General features: G+C 42.9%; 1 protein-coding gene across 2 annotated transcripts in view; it reads left to right on the forward strand.

The window, feature by feature from the left end:
- PCMTD2 (protein-L-isoaspartate (D-aspartate) O-methyltransferase domain containing 2) overlaps positions 1–16886 on the forward strand; it is a 347572-nt gene that overhangs the window by 247677 nt on the left and 83009 nt on the right. For both annotated transcript variants that reach the window (XM_044090393.1, XM_044090392.1), the window contains exon 4: positions 6500–6671. In XM_044090393.1, coding sequence (XP_043946328.1) covers positions 6500–6671 — 172 coding nt within the window. The remainder of the gene's footprint in view (positions 1–6499; positions 6672–16886) is intronic.

Below are 16886 nucleotides of genomic sequence, written 5' to 3' on the forward strand. Positions count from 1 at the left end.
TGATTTGTATTGCTGTTACGATATTTGAGGGATTCTGTGATTTGGGTTGTAGTCTATTAGAGTAGGCCTTTTCTGATTCATCATTTCAGGTTTGATGTCATCAGTGGTTGCCTACATAACATAGCAGTAAGTTGCAAATTTTCCCACATGGCTTTTTGTAAATCGGGAAATCATTCGGGTAGATGTTCTTTATGTTTCACTGTTGCAGTCATTACACTTGGGTTATCCTGCTGGCAGGCTACCCTCAGTCGGCCTGAATTCCAAAGTCTAGGTCCGGTGTCGGTTGCTGTCACCTCTTCCCTGACGTCAGTGCGCCAGGGGTATAAAAGATGCAGCCGACACCATTTTCTTTAGTCTTTCTTGCCGCGCAGTGCCTGAAATAGAAGCAGTTTGCAAGTGACGGTCGGCCGACTCCTGAGATTTTCGTGTTCGAATTTCAGAACAGTAGTCTTCATTAAAAGCCAAGTACCCCGTTGGGGAAAACTTTTTTCTTGCTCCAGACTGATGTCAGAAAAAGTTAATAATTGTATTTCTTATGGGAAGCAAATACCTCATAAGGATTTTCATTCTTACTGTATTCCTTGCCTAGGCCCTGACCATGACGTTGCCTGTTGTCTGTTTTGTGCTAGATTTAACCAGCGCACTATAAAGCACCGGTACAATTTTGCTTTTCACTATTTTGGCAGAAGATTTAATTATACAATGCTGTCAGATAGCCAACCGACTACCACAATTCAAAAGAAACGCAAAGAAAAAGAAAAGGACAGGCATCCGAAGTCCCGACAACGAGGCTTCTTCTAAGCCACTCGCCGGTTTGCCAGCTCTCAGTGAGGCGCTTTCGCAGCCCCTGATGCCCGCTACTTTGGGCCCGCAGGCCGCTACAGATTCCCACGTGGAGTCACCTAGGCCACTGGAAGCTCAAGGTATTGGACCTTCGGCAACTATTCCCTCAGGTGGGTCCGGAGTTGCTAAGCAGGCATCGGCTTCTGAGGGTGTTTTCAGACCTACTCAATTGTACGTTAAAGCAACACCAGCTACAAAGGCAAAGACTAAACCATCTTTAAAGGCAAAGAAACAAGTACAACAGCCTCATGATTAGGCCTCCATGCCCAAAAAACAGATGCTCAAAATGGCCGAAGACTTAATTACTTTGATCAGGGGTTCCCAACCCCCTCCTGATAAGAGGCCTAGGCAAGAGACAAAATATGAATCTTCAGATCATGTTTCCATTTCTTCAGATTCCTCTTCTGATCAGGAATACTCTCTTCCTCCCTGTGAGGATTCTGATGCTGAAGAATCTATCCCTTCAGCCTCTCCTCCTGAGGATTACTCTTTTGGGGAAACCTTGCATACCACGAGGGAACATTTCCAATGGGAGAGCCAAGATTATTCTGAATCTAAGAAAAGGCTCAGGGACTTTCTTTTACTCCCACAACACAGGACCCTAGCTATTCCACCTGTGTTAGACATTGTAGATGATGTATTTTCAGAGTCCAGTCTGACCCCTGACTCCTTACCTCCAGCTCCTGTTAAGCCGGACAGGTACTATAGGGTGCCTGATTATCATAAATTTCTTTTCAAGAACTCTGATGCTGACCCAGAAACTATTTCTCAGGGTCCCAAAGGGGTCAAAGCATCCACTGCAAAAAACCCTACCCCCTCCGACAGAGATTCTGGGGCATTAGACAGATGGGGAAAGAAGATTTACACCTCTGCTACCTTGGCTATAAGAGCTTTAAATTGTGAATTTCATATGCTCAAATATCAGCAATATATTATGTCACTGCTTAAACAGAAAATGTTGATAAATTCTGAAAGTGCAGAAAACAAAGTAATGCAGGATTTATTGCATGCAGCTGAGCAAGTTGGAAAGCATACTTTGCAATGTGGTTTTAATTCTTTGGAGGCCTCCTGTAGGGCCGCTGTCACAGGTTCTGTCATTAAGAGGCATGCTTGGTTAAAGGAACAAAATTTACCAGATCATGTTAAAGCAAAATTATTGGAAGCTCCATTACAACATGATACTTTGTTTGGTGTTAAAGAAAATGGAGGACAAAGCTAAATCTATGCAAACAGTCAAGGATTTCTTACAGGTACAGCCTCCAAGATTTAGCAGACACTGGCCTACTAAGAATTGGTCCTTTCCAGTGTCATACAGACCACAAAGGGGCAGATACAGATGCCCAAGAGGCAGATCCCAGCCCCAAGGTTCATACAGGTCTAAACAATGGGGTGCTTCTACCTCCAAAAGTGGAGAAGACAAATCACAGTCTTACAGGAAACAGTCCCAATGATTTCCCCCTGCCTACGCCAAGCACTTATCTTCTGGCAGTGCCTTTAGGGGGAAAACTAGCACTTTTTCCACAACATTGGCACATAATAACCCAGGACAAATGGGTCTTAGACATAGTGTCACAGGGCTACAAGTTTTACTTCCATATCCTGCCAAGGGCAAATGGTTGGCCAGACCTACCAAAAAAACAATGGGCAGAGGCATAAAAACAAGTATCATCCCTCACGGACATGAGGGCCATTCAACAAGTACCAGAACAAGAGCAGGGACAAGGCTTTTATTCAAGACTGTTCTTGGTACCCAGAAAGGACAAAGCCTGGAGACCAATACTGGACCTATCTATTCTAAACACATATCTGGATATACCATAATTCAAAATGTTGACCTTACAGCAGCTTCTGCCCATGCTGGGCAAGAAGGCTTGGCTTGTGACTTTAGATCTAAAAGAGGCATACCTGCATGTCCCAGTCAGACAAACATGCAGAAGATACCTCAGATTCAAAGCTTGCTCAATGCACTATTAATACTCTGCACTGCCCTTTGGCTTATCTACTGTGCCCAGGTTTTTCACAAAGTGCCTGGCACCAGTAATTGCGTTCTGCAGACAAAAGAGGGATTCAAATATATCCTTACATGGACGACTGTCTCATTCAAGCACAGAACAAGGACATTCTGCTACAGCATCTGGCATTTGTAAAAAGATTACTACCATGCCTAGGGTACACAGTCAATGAACAAAAATCAAAACTAGTACCCTCTCAAGAGATAATATTCCTGGGTGCAAGCTTAAATACAACTGCCCAGATGGCTTATCTCACGCCAGACAAACAAAGGCAACTGACTACCTACGTCACACCGTTGGCAACAAAGGCTCACTTATCTGCAAGAATAATTCTGCAGGCTTTGGGCATCATGGCATCCTGCATTCTACTAATTCCATATGCAAGACTGCATATGAGGAAACTTCAATGGTACCTAAAAAGCGTTTGGACTCAGCATTGCCACATCCTGGAAACAATAATTACTCTTATTCCCTGCCTGCAACAGGAGTTTCGATGGTGGGCGAAGGCCTGTCACCAGAACAAGGGACAGCCATTCACCTTACCCCCAGCCAGGCAAACATTGACGATGGATGCATCAGATTATGCCTGGGGGGCACACATGGCAGGAAGATGTATTCAAGGCACATGGTCCGCCAACGAAATGTATCTACATATCAGTCAAAAAGAGATGAGGGCAAGGACCTATCTCATCCGGGACAACTACTGATAAAGACAGACAATACCACGGTCATGTGGTATATAAACAAGCAGGGAGGCACTCATTCTTACCCCCTCTGCAGACTAGCCTTGACTTTGTGGGACATAGCATTAACTTATCAAGTACATCTGCAGGCACAATTCCTGCCAGGAAAGATAAATACTCTGGCAGACAAACTAAGCAGAAAACTCATGGATCCCCACGAATGGGATCCACAAGTTTTCAACATGATAACAAGGAAATGGGGATGCCCGGACATAGACCTATTTGCCTCTCCTCACAACTGCCAACTAAAGAGATTCTGCACAAGGACTTATCACAAACAAGCATGGAAAGTGGATGCTCTGTCTTTCAGCTGGAAAAACCTAACAGTATATGCCTTTCCTCCACTGCCTCTCTTCCCCTAGGCACTCCTAAAGGTCAGACAAGAGAAGCCAAAAATGATCCTGATTGCCCCAGACTGGCCCCGCCAGTACTGGTATCCAGTCCTAAGGAACTTGTCTCATTGACCAGCCTGGACCTTACCTCAAGTACCTCACCTACTGTCCCAACAAAACAATCAGATCCCGCACAGCCAACTCAAAACTTTAAACCTGGCAGCATGGCGGATAATGTAGTCATACAAAACACTCCTCTCGCTAAAGCGGTGATGGATGTCATTTTGGAAGCCAGAAGGCCTAGTACTAGAAAATCTTATGCTGGAAAATGGAAGAGATTCTGTGCCTGGAACCAGGCACAAGGAATTGACACAGCAGTACCAAATATTCCTCAGATTTTGCAATACTTAACTGAGATGTTGGACAAAGGCCTATCCTTTTCATCAATTAAAATTCATGCCTCTGTCATTTTGGCTCATTACAATATAGAGCCACCAATCGTTTCTCATCCTTTGTTAAGGCAATACCTCAGAGGAGCCAAAAATGTAAAGACTGCAAGGAGATCACCAGTACCTACATGGGACCTCAATTATGTTTTGGAAAAACTCACTCTGCCCCCTTTTGAGCCAGCTGCTACAGCTGATATAAAGTTTTTATCTTGGAAAACAGCTCTGCTCCTAGCAATTACCTTTGCAAGATGAGTCTCAGAGCTACAGGCACTAATGTCTGTGGAACCTTTTATCATTTTTATACAGACAGGGTTTCTCTGAGGACAAACCCAACATTTATGCCTAAGGTAGTGTCCATTGTGGCCCTTAACCAAACTATTCATCTGCCTGCTTTTTATCCAAATCCACAGAATAAGGGGGAGAGAATTTTGCATTCTTTGGACATACACAGACAGCTACGCTTCTACTTGGACAGAACCAAAGCTTTCAGAAAGACTGAGCAACTACTGGTGGCATATGCTGCAGAATCACAAGGAAAGGCTATCTCAAAGCAGACTATTTCAAAGTGGATAGGCCACTGCATTCATTTCTGCCATTCACAATATGGCAAGCCAGTGCCTAGGGGCATTAGGCCACATTCTACCAGAGCAGCAGCCACTTCAGCGGCCTTCCTCAGGGGAGTACCAACCAAAGACATTTTAGAGGCTGCTACCTAGAGTTCAGTGCACACCTTTACAAAGCACTATCATTTACCACTTTACTCTAAATCCAGGGCAGGCTTTGCCACTGCAGTTCTACAGGGCCTTATAGCCGCTCCTAATGCTATTTAGCTCCAGCCTCCCAACCATAGCTTTGGGACTATACCCAAGTGTAATGACTGCAACAGTGAAACATGAAGAACATAGTACAGTTGTGTACACTTACCATAAATGTAGATGTTCGAGTGTATTCACTGTTGCAGTCCAAGTTACCCACCCACCATCCCCCATCTCTTTGCTGGAACTTATCTATACCTCTCTAATCTATACAACGTATGTGGTGTATTTGCTTGTAGAAGAAGGTATTATATATTTTGGTGCATACATGTTTTATTGGCATATTTTTTAGCCTACCCTTTTGGGGGTACCTGACATCTGGGGCAAGAAAAACTAAAGAAAATGGCATCCGCTGCATCTTTTATACCCCTGGCACACTGACATCAGGGAAGAGGCGACAGCAACCAATGCCAGACCTAGACTTTGGAATTCAGGCTGACTGAGGGTAGCCTGCCAGCAGGATAACCCAAGATACCCAACGTAGCTGGTGACTCTCTTTTCACCAGTACTGTAGGCAGAGTATGGAATTCGCTGCCCAAAGAGTTAACTCTAACCTCATCCTTATCTCTCTTCAAACAACAAATTAAACTGTACTTCCAAAACCACTGGCTTTGTTCCTGTAGTACACCAGGCTAACTTCCCTCTCCCCACCCTCTCTTTACCTTTAACCCTTCTTTTCTGCTTAAAACTAGCTTCTACCCTGATTTCTTTTCCCTTGTTGTCCTTCTATGCTCTGACCTACATCTACCATCTCTCCCACCTCCTCTTGCCTGTCTTCCTTCCTTTCCTCTCTTCTCTTCTTGACTCCTGCCTCTTCCCTATTATTTTATCTTTCATACTCCTTCTACTTCTCTACCCTTCTGAGCCTTAACTCTTATCTATATGACTGATGCCTTATTGCATAACCTTTATATTAGGTAAGATTGCTTTTAAACCAACAGAACATTGTATTTGAGTTTATACTGTTTGAATTCTTAAATGTATCTTGATATTATTAACAAGTTGATTTATATTTCTATTTTATTGTATGTCTTTATTAACAACTTGTCTGTCTGCCTTATTGTGTTATGTGTGGAGCTTTTCTCCCCGGGCCTCTACTGAAAATGGACATATATCCAGCTAGACTAGCCCGGTCAACAAATGTAAAATAAAATAAAATAAAAAAAATAAAATAAATAATGACTGCAACAGTGAATACACTCGAACATTTACATTTATGGTAAGTGTACACACTGTACTTTACTTCTTTTACAGTTCTAAAAGCTGTTATTGGTCTCCAGCTGAAGCAGTACCTTTTCCTTGCAGGTTTGAGTTTTGTGAACCTTCGTTTGTGTCAGGCAATTGCCTGGAGATCAGTTTGGATTGTGGGCAGTATGACCGTGTTTACTGCGGGGCTGGAGTACAGAAGGAACATGAGGATTACATGAAAAATCTCTTAAAAGTTAGTGGAATTCTTGTCATGCCACTGGAGGAGAAGGTTAGTGTGTGGTACCATGCTTTTTTTCATGTGTTATGTTATTGGGCTTCTTTGTTTATGCCTTATTAACTGTTGACATTGATTGTCAGGGATGTAAAATGATTTGAGGTTTTCTGACCTTTTTGGTAGTTGATTAAAAGCAGACCATATAGCTCTGTTGTGGCAGAGTATTTTACACCAGAGAGACTGACTTTAGCTGCTTTTATTAAGCAGTCTATTTAATTTTACTTGGTAATATTAAGCAAAAGTCAGAAAACAAGATAGTACTGTTTCCGTTCTGAACCTCCTTCTGTTGATTAATGACACTATTGCTTTTGTACAGCCTTGCGCATGCACTGAATGCAGTATGACTTGACACCCTGGATATACCTTCAGAGCACATGCACAGTAAATTATATTAGAAGTGTTTTCCACAAGCTGCTGTTTTACCTTTTGTATCGTTTTGGCACACCCCATTATTGGATCTTGCCAAATTTATGCATGACACTTGGATAGCTTTAATCGTTAGTAAAAGCAGTAGGGATTTGGAATGTCTTAAGTCAGCCAGATGGTGTTGCAGTTGTAAAGAAAAACATTAGTGACCCAAACTGGGGGTGGGGGGATAATCTGATGGCCAGAGTACCAGATTATGGAAATCTTGAGCATCAGTCACAGTTGTCCAACCTTGGGAAGCTCTTGTAGTGGGTAGAAGCAAGATCACACCCCTAAGGCAAGCCACTAGCTGGCAGCAGAACACCACTAAACAGCTGAATCTTAGCCCAGATTAGCAGCTCATCTTGTAAACAAAACAGTGCTCTACAGTTATTTAAATTCTCCAGTATTACTGTCTACTGTAAAGTCACCCAAGTCCCTTTAAAGAAGTTATTTTTTCTGTTCGCTGTGAATAAATAGTGGAACACAGTAACTGGCATTATCCCTGCCATTAAACTACAATACTGCTTTCCTTAATGATTTAGACACATGATACATTTTTCTCCAGCTCTTACCTCCTAGGTAGGGCTCTAGATCAGGTTTCACTACCATCCCCCCACTGAATGCACTCACAGCAGCATTAGTCAGTAACATTACCTCCCCTTTCTCTCCCTTCTGCACTCCCAAGCTATCATCCCTACTTTAACCTACCTTACTGATTGTTTCTCTTGTCCCAACTTGCAAGTCGAGTCGAGCTTTCTGTTCTATTCCCCCTCGCTTCGCTCAGGCTCACTTCGCTCCCCTACCCTACCCCATTTCCACCCACTCCCATATCAATTACATATACACTTAGCCATACCCCACACACTTTCAAGCAACCAATCAACACACACCCCACTCTAAGTCCATCCCAAACTCACTCAATCAACATAAGCCTCATGCTGTTAACCCATCCCACCTACCTCAGTTAACAAACACCTTTTTCAGCTGTAGTACAACCAGCTTCAACTCATCACTGCCAACCTTTCTTTTCCACATCCTAGTCTGGTACTTATATATTCACCAAACATTCACCAGTGTCACTAATACACTTCTCTGTATTACCACTTCTTTTTTTCTCACAATGTGTCATACTACTTCTACACCTTACACCATTACATCCTACTGATACAGTACCAAAACCCACCTCTTGTACAGCTATCCAGCTTCCTAAGCACAATTCCTATTCCAAAGTATCTCATAGTCTTTATTCCATTAACACATTATTATTCTTCAAACATACAATCCTATCACATACACAGCTAACTCTACAAACTACACTCTTCATAACCCAGTTTAACTCTAAGTATAAACTGCTTCAACAACACCACTCAAACAGTACATCCACACTTCCCCAATGTAGAGACATCCACCCCAACCCAGGACCCACTCCAACTACCTTCCCACCTCCCAAACCTCATAAATCTCTGAAGCTCACTACCATTAATATACAAAGTATCAGAAACAAAATTCCAGAATTCCATGCCTGAGTAGCACATTCCAGACCCAACATAATTGCCGTAACAGAGACATGGCTAAAACCATATATAAATGACACATAGTTCCTCCCTCCAGGTTTCTCCTGTCTTAGGTCTGATAGACCCCACAAGAAAGGGGGAGGAGTTGCCCTTCTTTATCCTAACTCTTTCACCATCATTCCTTACCCAAACTCCATTCGCCAGTTCTCTGCAGCTGAACTCATCATTGCACATCTAAAACTAAATGATTTCAAAAGTCTGTGCCTGATAGCCATTTACATCCCACTGAGCTGTGTATGTGATAGGATTGTATGTTTGAAGAATAATAATGTGTTAATGGAATAAAGACTTTGAGATACTTTGGAATAGGAATTGTGTTTAGGAAGCTGGATAGCTGTACAAGAGGTGGGTTTTGGTACTGTATCAGTAGAATGTAATGGTGTAAGATGTAGAAGTAGTATGATGCATTGTGAGAAGAAAAAGAAGAGGTAATACAGTGAAGTGTATTAGCGACACTGGTGAATGCCTGGTGAATATAGAAGTACCAGACTAGGATGTGAAAAAGAAAGGTTGGCAGTGATGAGTTGAAGCTGGTTGTACTACAGTTGAAAAAGGTGTTTGTTAACTAAGGTAGGTGGGATGAGCTAACAACATGTGGCTTATGTTGATTGAGTGAGTTTGGGATGGACTTAGAATGGTGTGTGTGTTGATTGGTTGCTTGAAAGTGGGTGGGGTATGGCTAAGTATATATGTAATTGATATGGGAGTGGGTGGGAATGGGGTAGGGTAGGGGAGTGAAGTGAGCCTGAGCAAAGCGAGGGGGAATGGAACAGAAGGCTTGACTCGACTTGCAAGTTGGGACAAGAGAAACAATCAGTAAGGTAGGTTGAAGTAGGGATGATAGCTTGGAGTGCAGAAGGGAGAGAAAGGGGAGGTAATGTTACTGACTAATGCTGCTGTGAGTGCATTCAGTGGGGGGATGGTAGTGAAACCTGATCTAGAGCCCTACCTAGGAGGTAAGAGCTGGAAAAAAAGTATCAGCTGTCTAAATAATTAAGGAAAGCAGCGTTGTAGTTTAATGGCAGGGATAATGCCAGTTACTGTGTTCCACTATTTATGTGTTTCTGTCTTAGAAAAAAATATTAGCCTGGACCTCAAATAATATCTGGAGTGAAACTGTTATCCTAGGGGATGTCAACATAAATTGGCTAGACTATACAAATCCTTCTCCAAATGCTTTCATCAACCTCTGTAACTTCACTCAGCTCATTACTACCATAACCAGGCCTAGTAATAACACTAACAAAGGCACCTTACTTGACTGGGTCTTAGTATCTGTTCCCAACAAAGTTACATCTGCAGGAACTCTACCCTGCAATATCAGTGACCATCTGCCCACCTATGTAACACATGCCATCTCCTCAACCTAACATACGCACCAGTACAGACCCTCTAGACGGCTAGCTAACTTCATCCCCTAAGCTTCAATGAAACATTAAGTAAAATCAATTGGAGTATTCTAAAGTATGTGCCTCTAGATGAAGCAGTTGAATTTTTCAATTCAGCTTTCCTCAGTATACTCAATAGAATGGCCCCCCTCCGGAATTAAAGAATCAAAGCAAATCACACAATTTGGCTTTCTAGAGACACAAAAAAACTTATGAATACCAGAGACCGAGCTTTGAAAAAATGGCATAATAGTAAAAACCCCGTAGATCTTCAGCTTTTCAAACAACTCGCAATCAAGTAAAGTGTCTAGTTATTAATGACAAAAAAACAGTACTACTGTCGTCTCCAAAACAAACACAACTATAACCCAAAACAGTTCCTGAATTCAGTCTCCACTCTATTAAACCCTGGCACCAAAAGCAATCCTTGCCCAAACCCTTACAAACCCCCTGCTGAACTAGCTACCCTTTTCACCTCCTACTTCATAGACACTATATCAAAACTTGCTTCCACCTTTCCTACAGCTACTCACAAGAGCAACCCACTTCTACAAACCATACCCCAGGAAAGCATTCCCACCAGTCTTTCTCCTTCTCTCATGTTCCCACTTCCACTATTTCTAAACTCCTGCTAAAATTAAAACCCGGTAGCACCGCCCCGGACAGTTTACCCCTAGAATACCTTCAAATGTCTGCCAAATCCATCAGCTACCCCATAAGCATTCTCATAAATAGATCTATCTTAGAAGCCTATGTACCATCCATTTGGAAGAAAGCTTATATCATACCCTTACATAAAGGCGGTAATAATTCAGACATCTCAAATTTCCGCCCTATAGCCATTCTATCTCCTATTTCTAAAATAATGGAAAAATGTATTCAAATTCAACTCATGGATTACCTATCCCAAAGCCAACTTCTTTCCACAACTCAGCATGGCTTCCGCCATGGCCATAGTACTACAACTGCTCTCCTATCCTTCCTAGATACTGTTAACCACAGCCGCAATTATGGTAAACTTGTCTTTGCATTCTTTCTTGATCTCTCTAAAGCTTTCAATGCCATCTCCCATCCTCTCCTCTGTTCTAAGCTGTCACACCTTGTCTTGTCCACACCCATCCTTAACTAGTTCACCAGTTACCTCACAAACAGACAACAATCCACCAAATGGTTCCCCTCTTTCTCTCCTTTTCTCATTACATCCACCTGAGTTCCCCGCGGATCCATCTTGGGCCCCCTCCTGTTCAGTATTTTTATTAATGACTTTCACTCCACTCTCACTCATGCATCTGTAGTTCAGTATGCGGATGATTCAACTATTATCTGCTCTGGTAACTCTGAAACCGAACTTCTGATCATCACCCAGAATGCTTTCTCTGTTACCAAAACCTGGATGACAAATAATCACCTCGCCCTCAACCCAAATAAAACCAAACTCTTGCTCTTTACACCCAAAAAAAGTACCACCGTTAATAAATCTGATTTCATCATTTTCTCCTCCAACAAGACTGCCTTAGAGGTAGTTTCCCATACCAAGTTACTTGGCATAACCTTAGATGACAACTTAACCTTTGACCAACACACCCACAACACCATCAAAAAACACACCAAAAACTTGGCACTCTCTACCGACATATACACTTTTTAAACTACTCTACTAGAAAAACACTTGCCCAAACTTTTCTCCTACCTTCTCTTCTCTGTGGTGCCCCCATTATGACAAACATGTAATCGTCATTAAAAATAAAATGGAGAGCTGCTATAACAAAATTGCTAAATTTGTTACTAGAGCAAAATATTCCTCCCACCACTGTCACTCATTACAATCCCTGAACTGGCTAGAACTCCCACAACACCTAACTTACATACAACTAGCCACAGCACACAAAATTCATCTATAATTCCTCCAAAAGCCCAGCGCTGGCTTCACTTATGACTCTTTATCAACCAAACCATTCGCTAAGATCTGAAAATCAATCACTTATCCAAGTTAAGAGACCTAAACTCTCTGTAGACCAATACCTTTACTCTTTCACTGTAGCTAAACTCTGGACTGCCCTTCCACCTTCTCTATGGACTGTAAGTAATGTGTCATCATTCAAAAAAATCACTCTACCAACATCTCTGCTCTCATTGGCTATGCCCTTGCACCATCCCCAATTCCTCAGTCACCTGATTACTAACCTGACTCATCTCTCAGATACTTGCACCCTTCTTCACTCTCCCTACTGTGCACTCACCCTTAATCACAGCACAGTGTGCCTCACCCTGGCCTCCCATGGTAGTACTCACCCTTAATCACAGCACTGTGTGCCTCACCCTGCCTCACATGGTAGTACTCACCCTTTATCACAGCACAGTGTGCCTCACTCTGCCTCACATGGTAGTACTCACCCTTAATCACAGCACAGTGTGCCTCACCCTGCCTCACATGGTAGTACTCACCCTTAATCACAGCACAGTGTGCCTCACCCTGCCTCACATGGTAGTACTCACCCTTAATCACAGCACAGTGTGCCTCACCCTGCCTCACATGGTAGTACTCACCCTTAATCACAGCACAGTGTGCCTCACCCTGCCTCACATGGTAGTACTCACCCTTAATCACAGCACAGTGTGCCTCACCCTGCCTCACATGGTAGTACTCACCCTTAATCACAGCACAGTGTGCCTCACCCTGCCTCACATGGTAGTACTCACCCTTAATCACAGCACAGTGTGCCTCACCCTGCCTCACATGGTAGTACTCACCCTTAATCACAGCACAGTGTGCCTCACCCTGCCTCAAATGGTAGTACTCACCCTTAATCACAGCACAGTGTGCCTCACCCTGCCTCACATGGTAGTACTCACCCTTGATCACAGCACAGCGTGCCTCATCCTGCCTCACATGGTAGTACTCACCCTTAATCACAGCACAGCGTGCCTCATCCTGCCCCACATGGTGTAAGTGCAGATTATAATTGTCTGTCTGATCTATTGAATACCTGCCCAGCACCCGAGTCTGCCACAACATGTTGCTATACATTGTCTATGTTACTGTGTCACTTCTGACTCCTATGTTATTCTATTGTATATTGTTAAATGCTGTTATTAACTCTCTAAATAATCTATTAATTATGTACATTGTTTTTTTTTATTTTTGGGAGCTTTTCACCCTGGGCCTCCACTGAATATGGGCTCATTTCAGCCCAGTGGACTTTCCTGGTTAACAAAAGCAAATAAGTAAGTCTTTGACTGGAGGTGGAGTTGGTCCCGTTCTTAATTACACACTATATTTTCTCACCAGGACAAACATTTCAAACCTGTTTGCAGTGTGAACTTGAGTGCTGTTTTTTTAGTGACATTCCTGGAGTTCATAAATTCAAATGCCATGGAACAACTAGTCACCGTTCCCACAAGAGGAGAAAATATACTAGATCTCATCATCACAAACATGGGGACAAAATGCTCCACACCGGAAGTATATCCCTCATTGGTGAGATCAGATCATAAACTAATCTCACTGGATATCCACATCCCGCCCCCACACCAAACAAAAAAGACCACAGTGAAGAACTTCTCTAAAGCAAACTTCACACTACTCAAGACTGGTGTGGTATCCTTCAAGGCCCCCGAGCCAGTGGAAACCACAACCCAAGCTGCAGAAGCCCTTACAAATGCCTTCTACGAACACCTCCAGGACTGCATGGATCAGGCAATCCCTAATAAAACCAAGACTCTTTCCACCAAGGGCAAACATCCAGTCTGGTGGACCCCAGCCATAAACAAACTTTACAATAAGAGGAGAAAGCTGTTACATGATAGAGCAAAATCCATAAAAGAGAAGACACCTTTGATCATTATTAGTAAAAAAATACGAGCATTCATAAAATCATCCAAGGCCAACTTTGAGAGAAAAATTGCCATAGATTCAAAAGACAATCATAAGGCCTTCTTCAGCTATGTTAGAAACCTGGGTGGAAACTCCCAGATATGCTCAGAATTAGTCCAAAATGATACAAAAATCACTGAACCCACAGACATTGCCAACATACTGGCAGACAGGTTCAGTGCAAACTTCACCCCCCCCCCCAAAAGGAGAGATAACTATCCCAGCGGAGTGCAGCCTCCCAGACATCTCCAATGCGCAGGTGAAAGCTGCTCTCTCTAAAGCTAAAAACACAGCATCAATGGGACCGGATGGTGTCCCTGGCTGTGTGCTACACAAACTCAATGAGGAACTAAACCCACACATAAGGCAGCTGTTTAATCTTAGCCTTACCACAGGATACGTGCCCAAGGAGTGGCGTACAGCAACTGTGGTCCCACTCCACAAAGGCGGTGCCTCTATGGACCCTGGTAATTACCGCCCCATAAGCTTAACAAGCCTGGTCTGCAAAGCTATGGAGAGGATCATAATGGAACTCATAAACAAAGACATAGGGGACTTGCAGACATTGGACCCGACCCAGTTTGGCTTTGTCAAGGGCAGATCTTGCCTTTTGAACTTGGTCGACTTCTTCGAAACAGTCACCAAGGCCATTGATGAGGGAAAGGCAGTCCATACAGCCTACCTTGACCTTGCAAAAGCTTTCGACACAATACCCCACTCGGGTATTATAGAGAAACTTACCAACTTAAATGTAAACCCATATGTCACAAGATGGGTTGCAAACTGGCTAAAGAACAGAACCCACAGGGTTAGAGTAGCTGGCGCCATGTCAGACTCCAAGCCGGTCACAAGTGGTGTCCCACAGGGCTCAGTCCTTGGCCCCCTGTTGTTCGGCATCTACTTCTCAGAAGTACAGGCTAACATAGGAGGACTATGGCTGACAAAGTTTGCAGATGACTGCAAACTGGGAGCCATAGTGGAAAGTACATCGGACACAGATATCCTTCAGAGGGGTCTCACGGAAACTGATAGCTGGTGCCAGAGCCATGGCCTGAAGTTAAATGCCAAAAAATGTATAGTCATACCCTTCGGGAAAAACAAGGTAACCCCAAGCTACCATATAGGTGGCAATCCACTAAGCACAGAAGAGGTTATCAGGGACCTGGGGACCCAGGTTGACAGTAGCCTTTCTTTTGACACTCACATTGCTAAAGTGGTTAGAAAAACCTTCTACATTGCCCACCTGATCATGAAGGGATTCACATCCAGATCAAGTGAGGTCATTGTTCCCCTGTACTCTTCACTCATCAGACCAATGATCGAGTACAATGCCCCATTCGGGATGTATCTCACCCGACACCTGCAGCAATTGGAGAGACCCAAAAGTTCCTCACCAAAAGGATAAAGGGACTCCAAAATCTGTCATATGCTGCCAGACTGAAGAAACTCCAGCTCTATTCAGTCGCATACCGTCTGCTCAGAGGTGTCCTGTGCCTGACATACAAGGCCATGTCCAACCCGGAATTAATGGACATGCTCCACCTCAAAAAATCCAAATCTACCAGATCCACTAGAGCAAGCGACTTAAACCTTAGCATGGATATAAATAGGACATGCTGGAGGGATAGATTTGTCACCCAGAGACTCCCTATGTTGTGGAATAAAATCCCAGTCCATGTGAGGCAGAGCACCTCGCTGGCTCTGTTCAAGAGAAATCTTGACCGGTGGATGGGAGATCGTAGGTTTACCCCGGGAATCATCTCTGTGTCACTGCTGGACAGAGGCACAACAAACTAATGGGCACAGTATTTTTTAACATAAGGGGTGGCGTAAGCCACAAAAACTCTGGGCTAGGCTTATAAATGCCTTAGGGCAGATAGCCTAGTATAAACCTATGAACCTATGAACCTATTGACTTCCACCGATCACCATTACAACCCAATCCAGATGGCAGTCTGCTTCTTTCTGTGAAACTTAGCAGTTAGTTCCAGCCAAAAATAATGGAAGATCTGTAATAAAATTGACAGAGGGTTGTGTAATATACCCCAAGGGCAAACAAGTAGGGAAAATATTTGAATGCCAAGTGTACACAAAACTTGCACTTAATACATGCAGAGATTCAGGTGTTCAACGCTTCAAGCTTAAGCTCTTTCTTTCAGTGTACATTTTTTAAAATATAGCAGACATTTGAAAGTAGGACATGATAGGACCAAGAAATTGGCTTCAGACCAGCCCATATGTGCCTAGGAGAGCTTCCCAGCAGGAAATCAGGGAACTTGTTGATTGGTCTTGGAGAATCAGAGACCGGAAGAAATTTTGTATATATAGTATAGAACGCTGACACGTCAAAATGAAGACGCCCACATTGCTGACATCAAAATACTGACAGTTCATGTTGACACATCAAAATCCAGACATGCAACATATAGAAAAAACCCACATTAAATTGACAGAGAAAAAAAAGGACAGACACTGTACTTCTTTGATGAATTTACACTAAAAATAGATTAAAGGAAAAAAATAAACCTACCAATATCATAGAATGTGGTTTGTCTGACTAGTGATAGTGTTATGGAAAGGATTTTTATAAGGTCGTCCCTCTGCACTACCTTACTAATGCATGCTAACCCTAACCCTGCACCTTACCTTAGAAAATCCTTTTCTGTAATGCTACTAACACTCAAGCTAGGGTCAGACTCAGAAAAACATAACGGGTACAATACTAAAGTTATCCTCTTACCTAACCCATACGCTAACTAACCAGCAACACCTATGAACACAACCAACCCATTAACCTTTTTCTACATTTGGCCTGTTAAAATATATATATATATATATATATATATATATATATATATATATATATATATATATATACAAACACCCTAATACTGGGCGATTTCAACTACCCTGCCATTAACTGGGAAAACTACTCAGGTACCAACACCTTTTTCCCCAACGGTTC

The sequence above is a fragment of the Protopterus annectens genome, chromosome 12.part0, assembly GCF_019279795.1.
Source record: "Protopterus annectens isolate FY-2018-M chromosome 12.part0, PAN1.0, whole genome shotgun sequence".
NCBI classification, from domain to species: Eukaryota; Metazoa; Chordata; order Ceratodontiformes; family Protopteridae; genus Protopterus; species Protopterus annectens.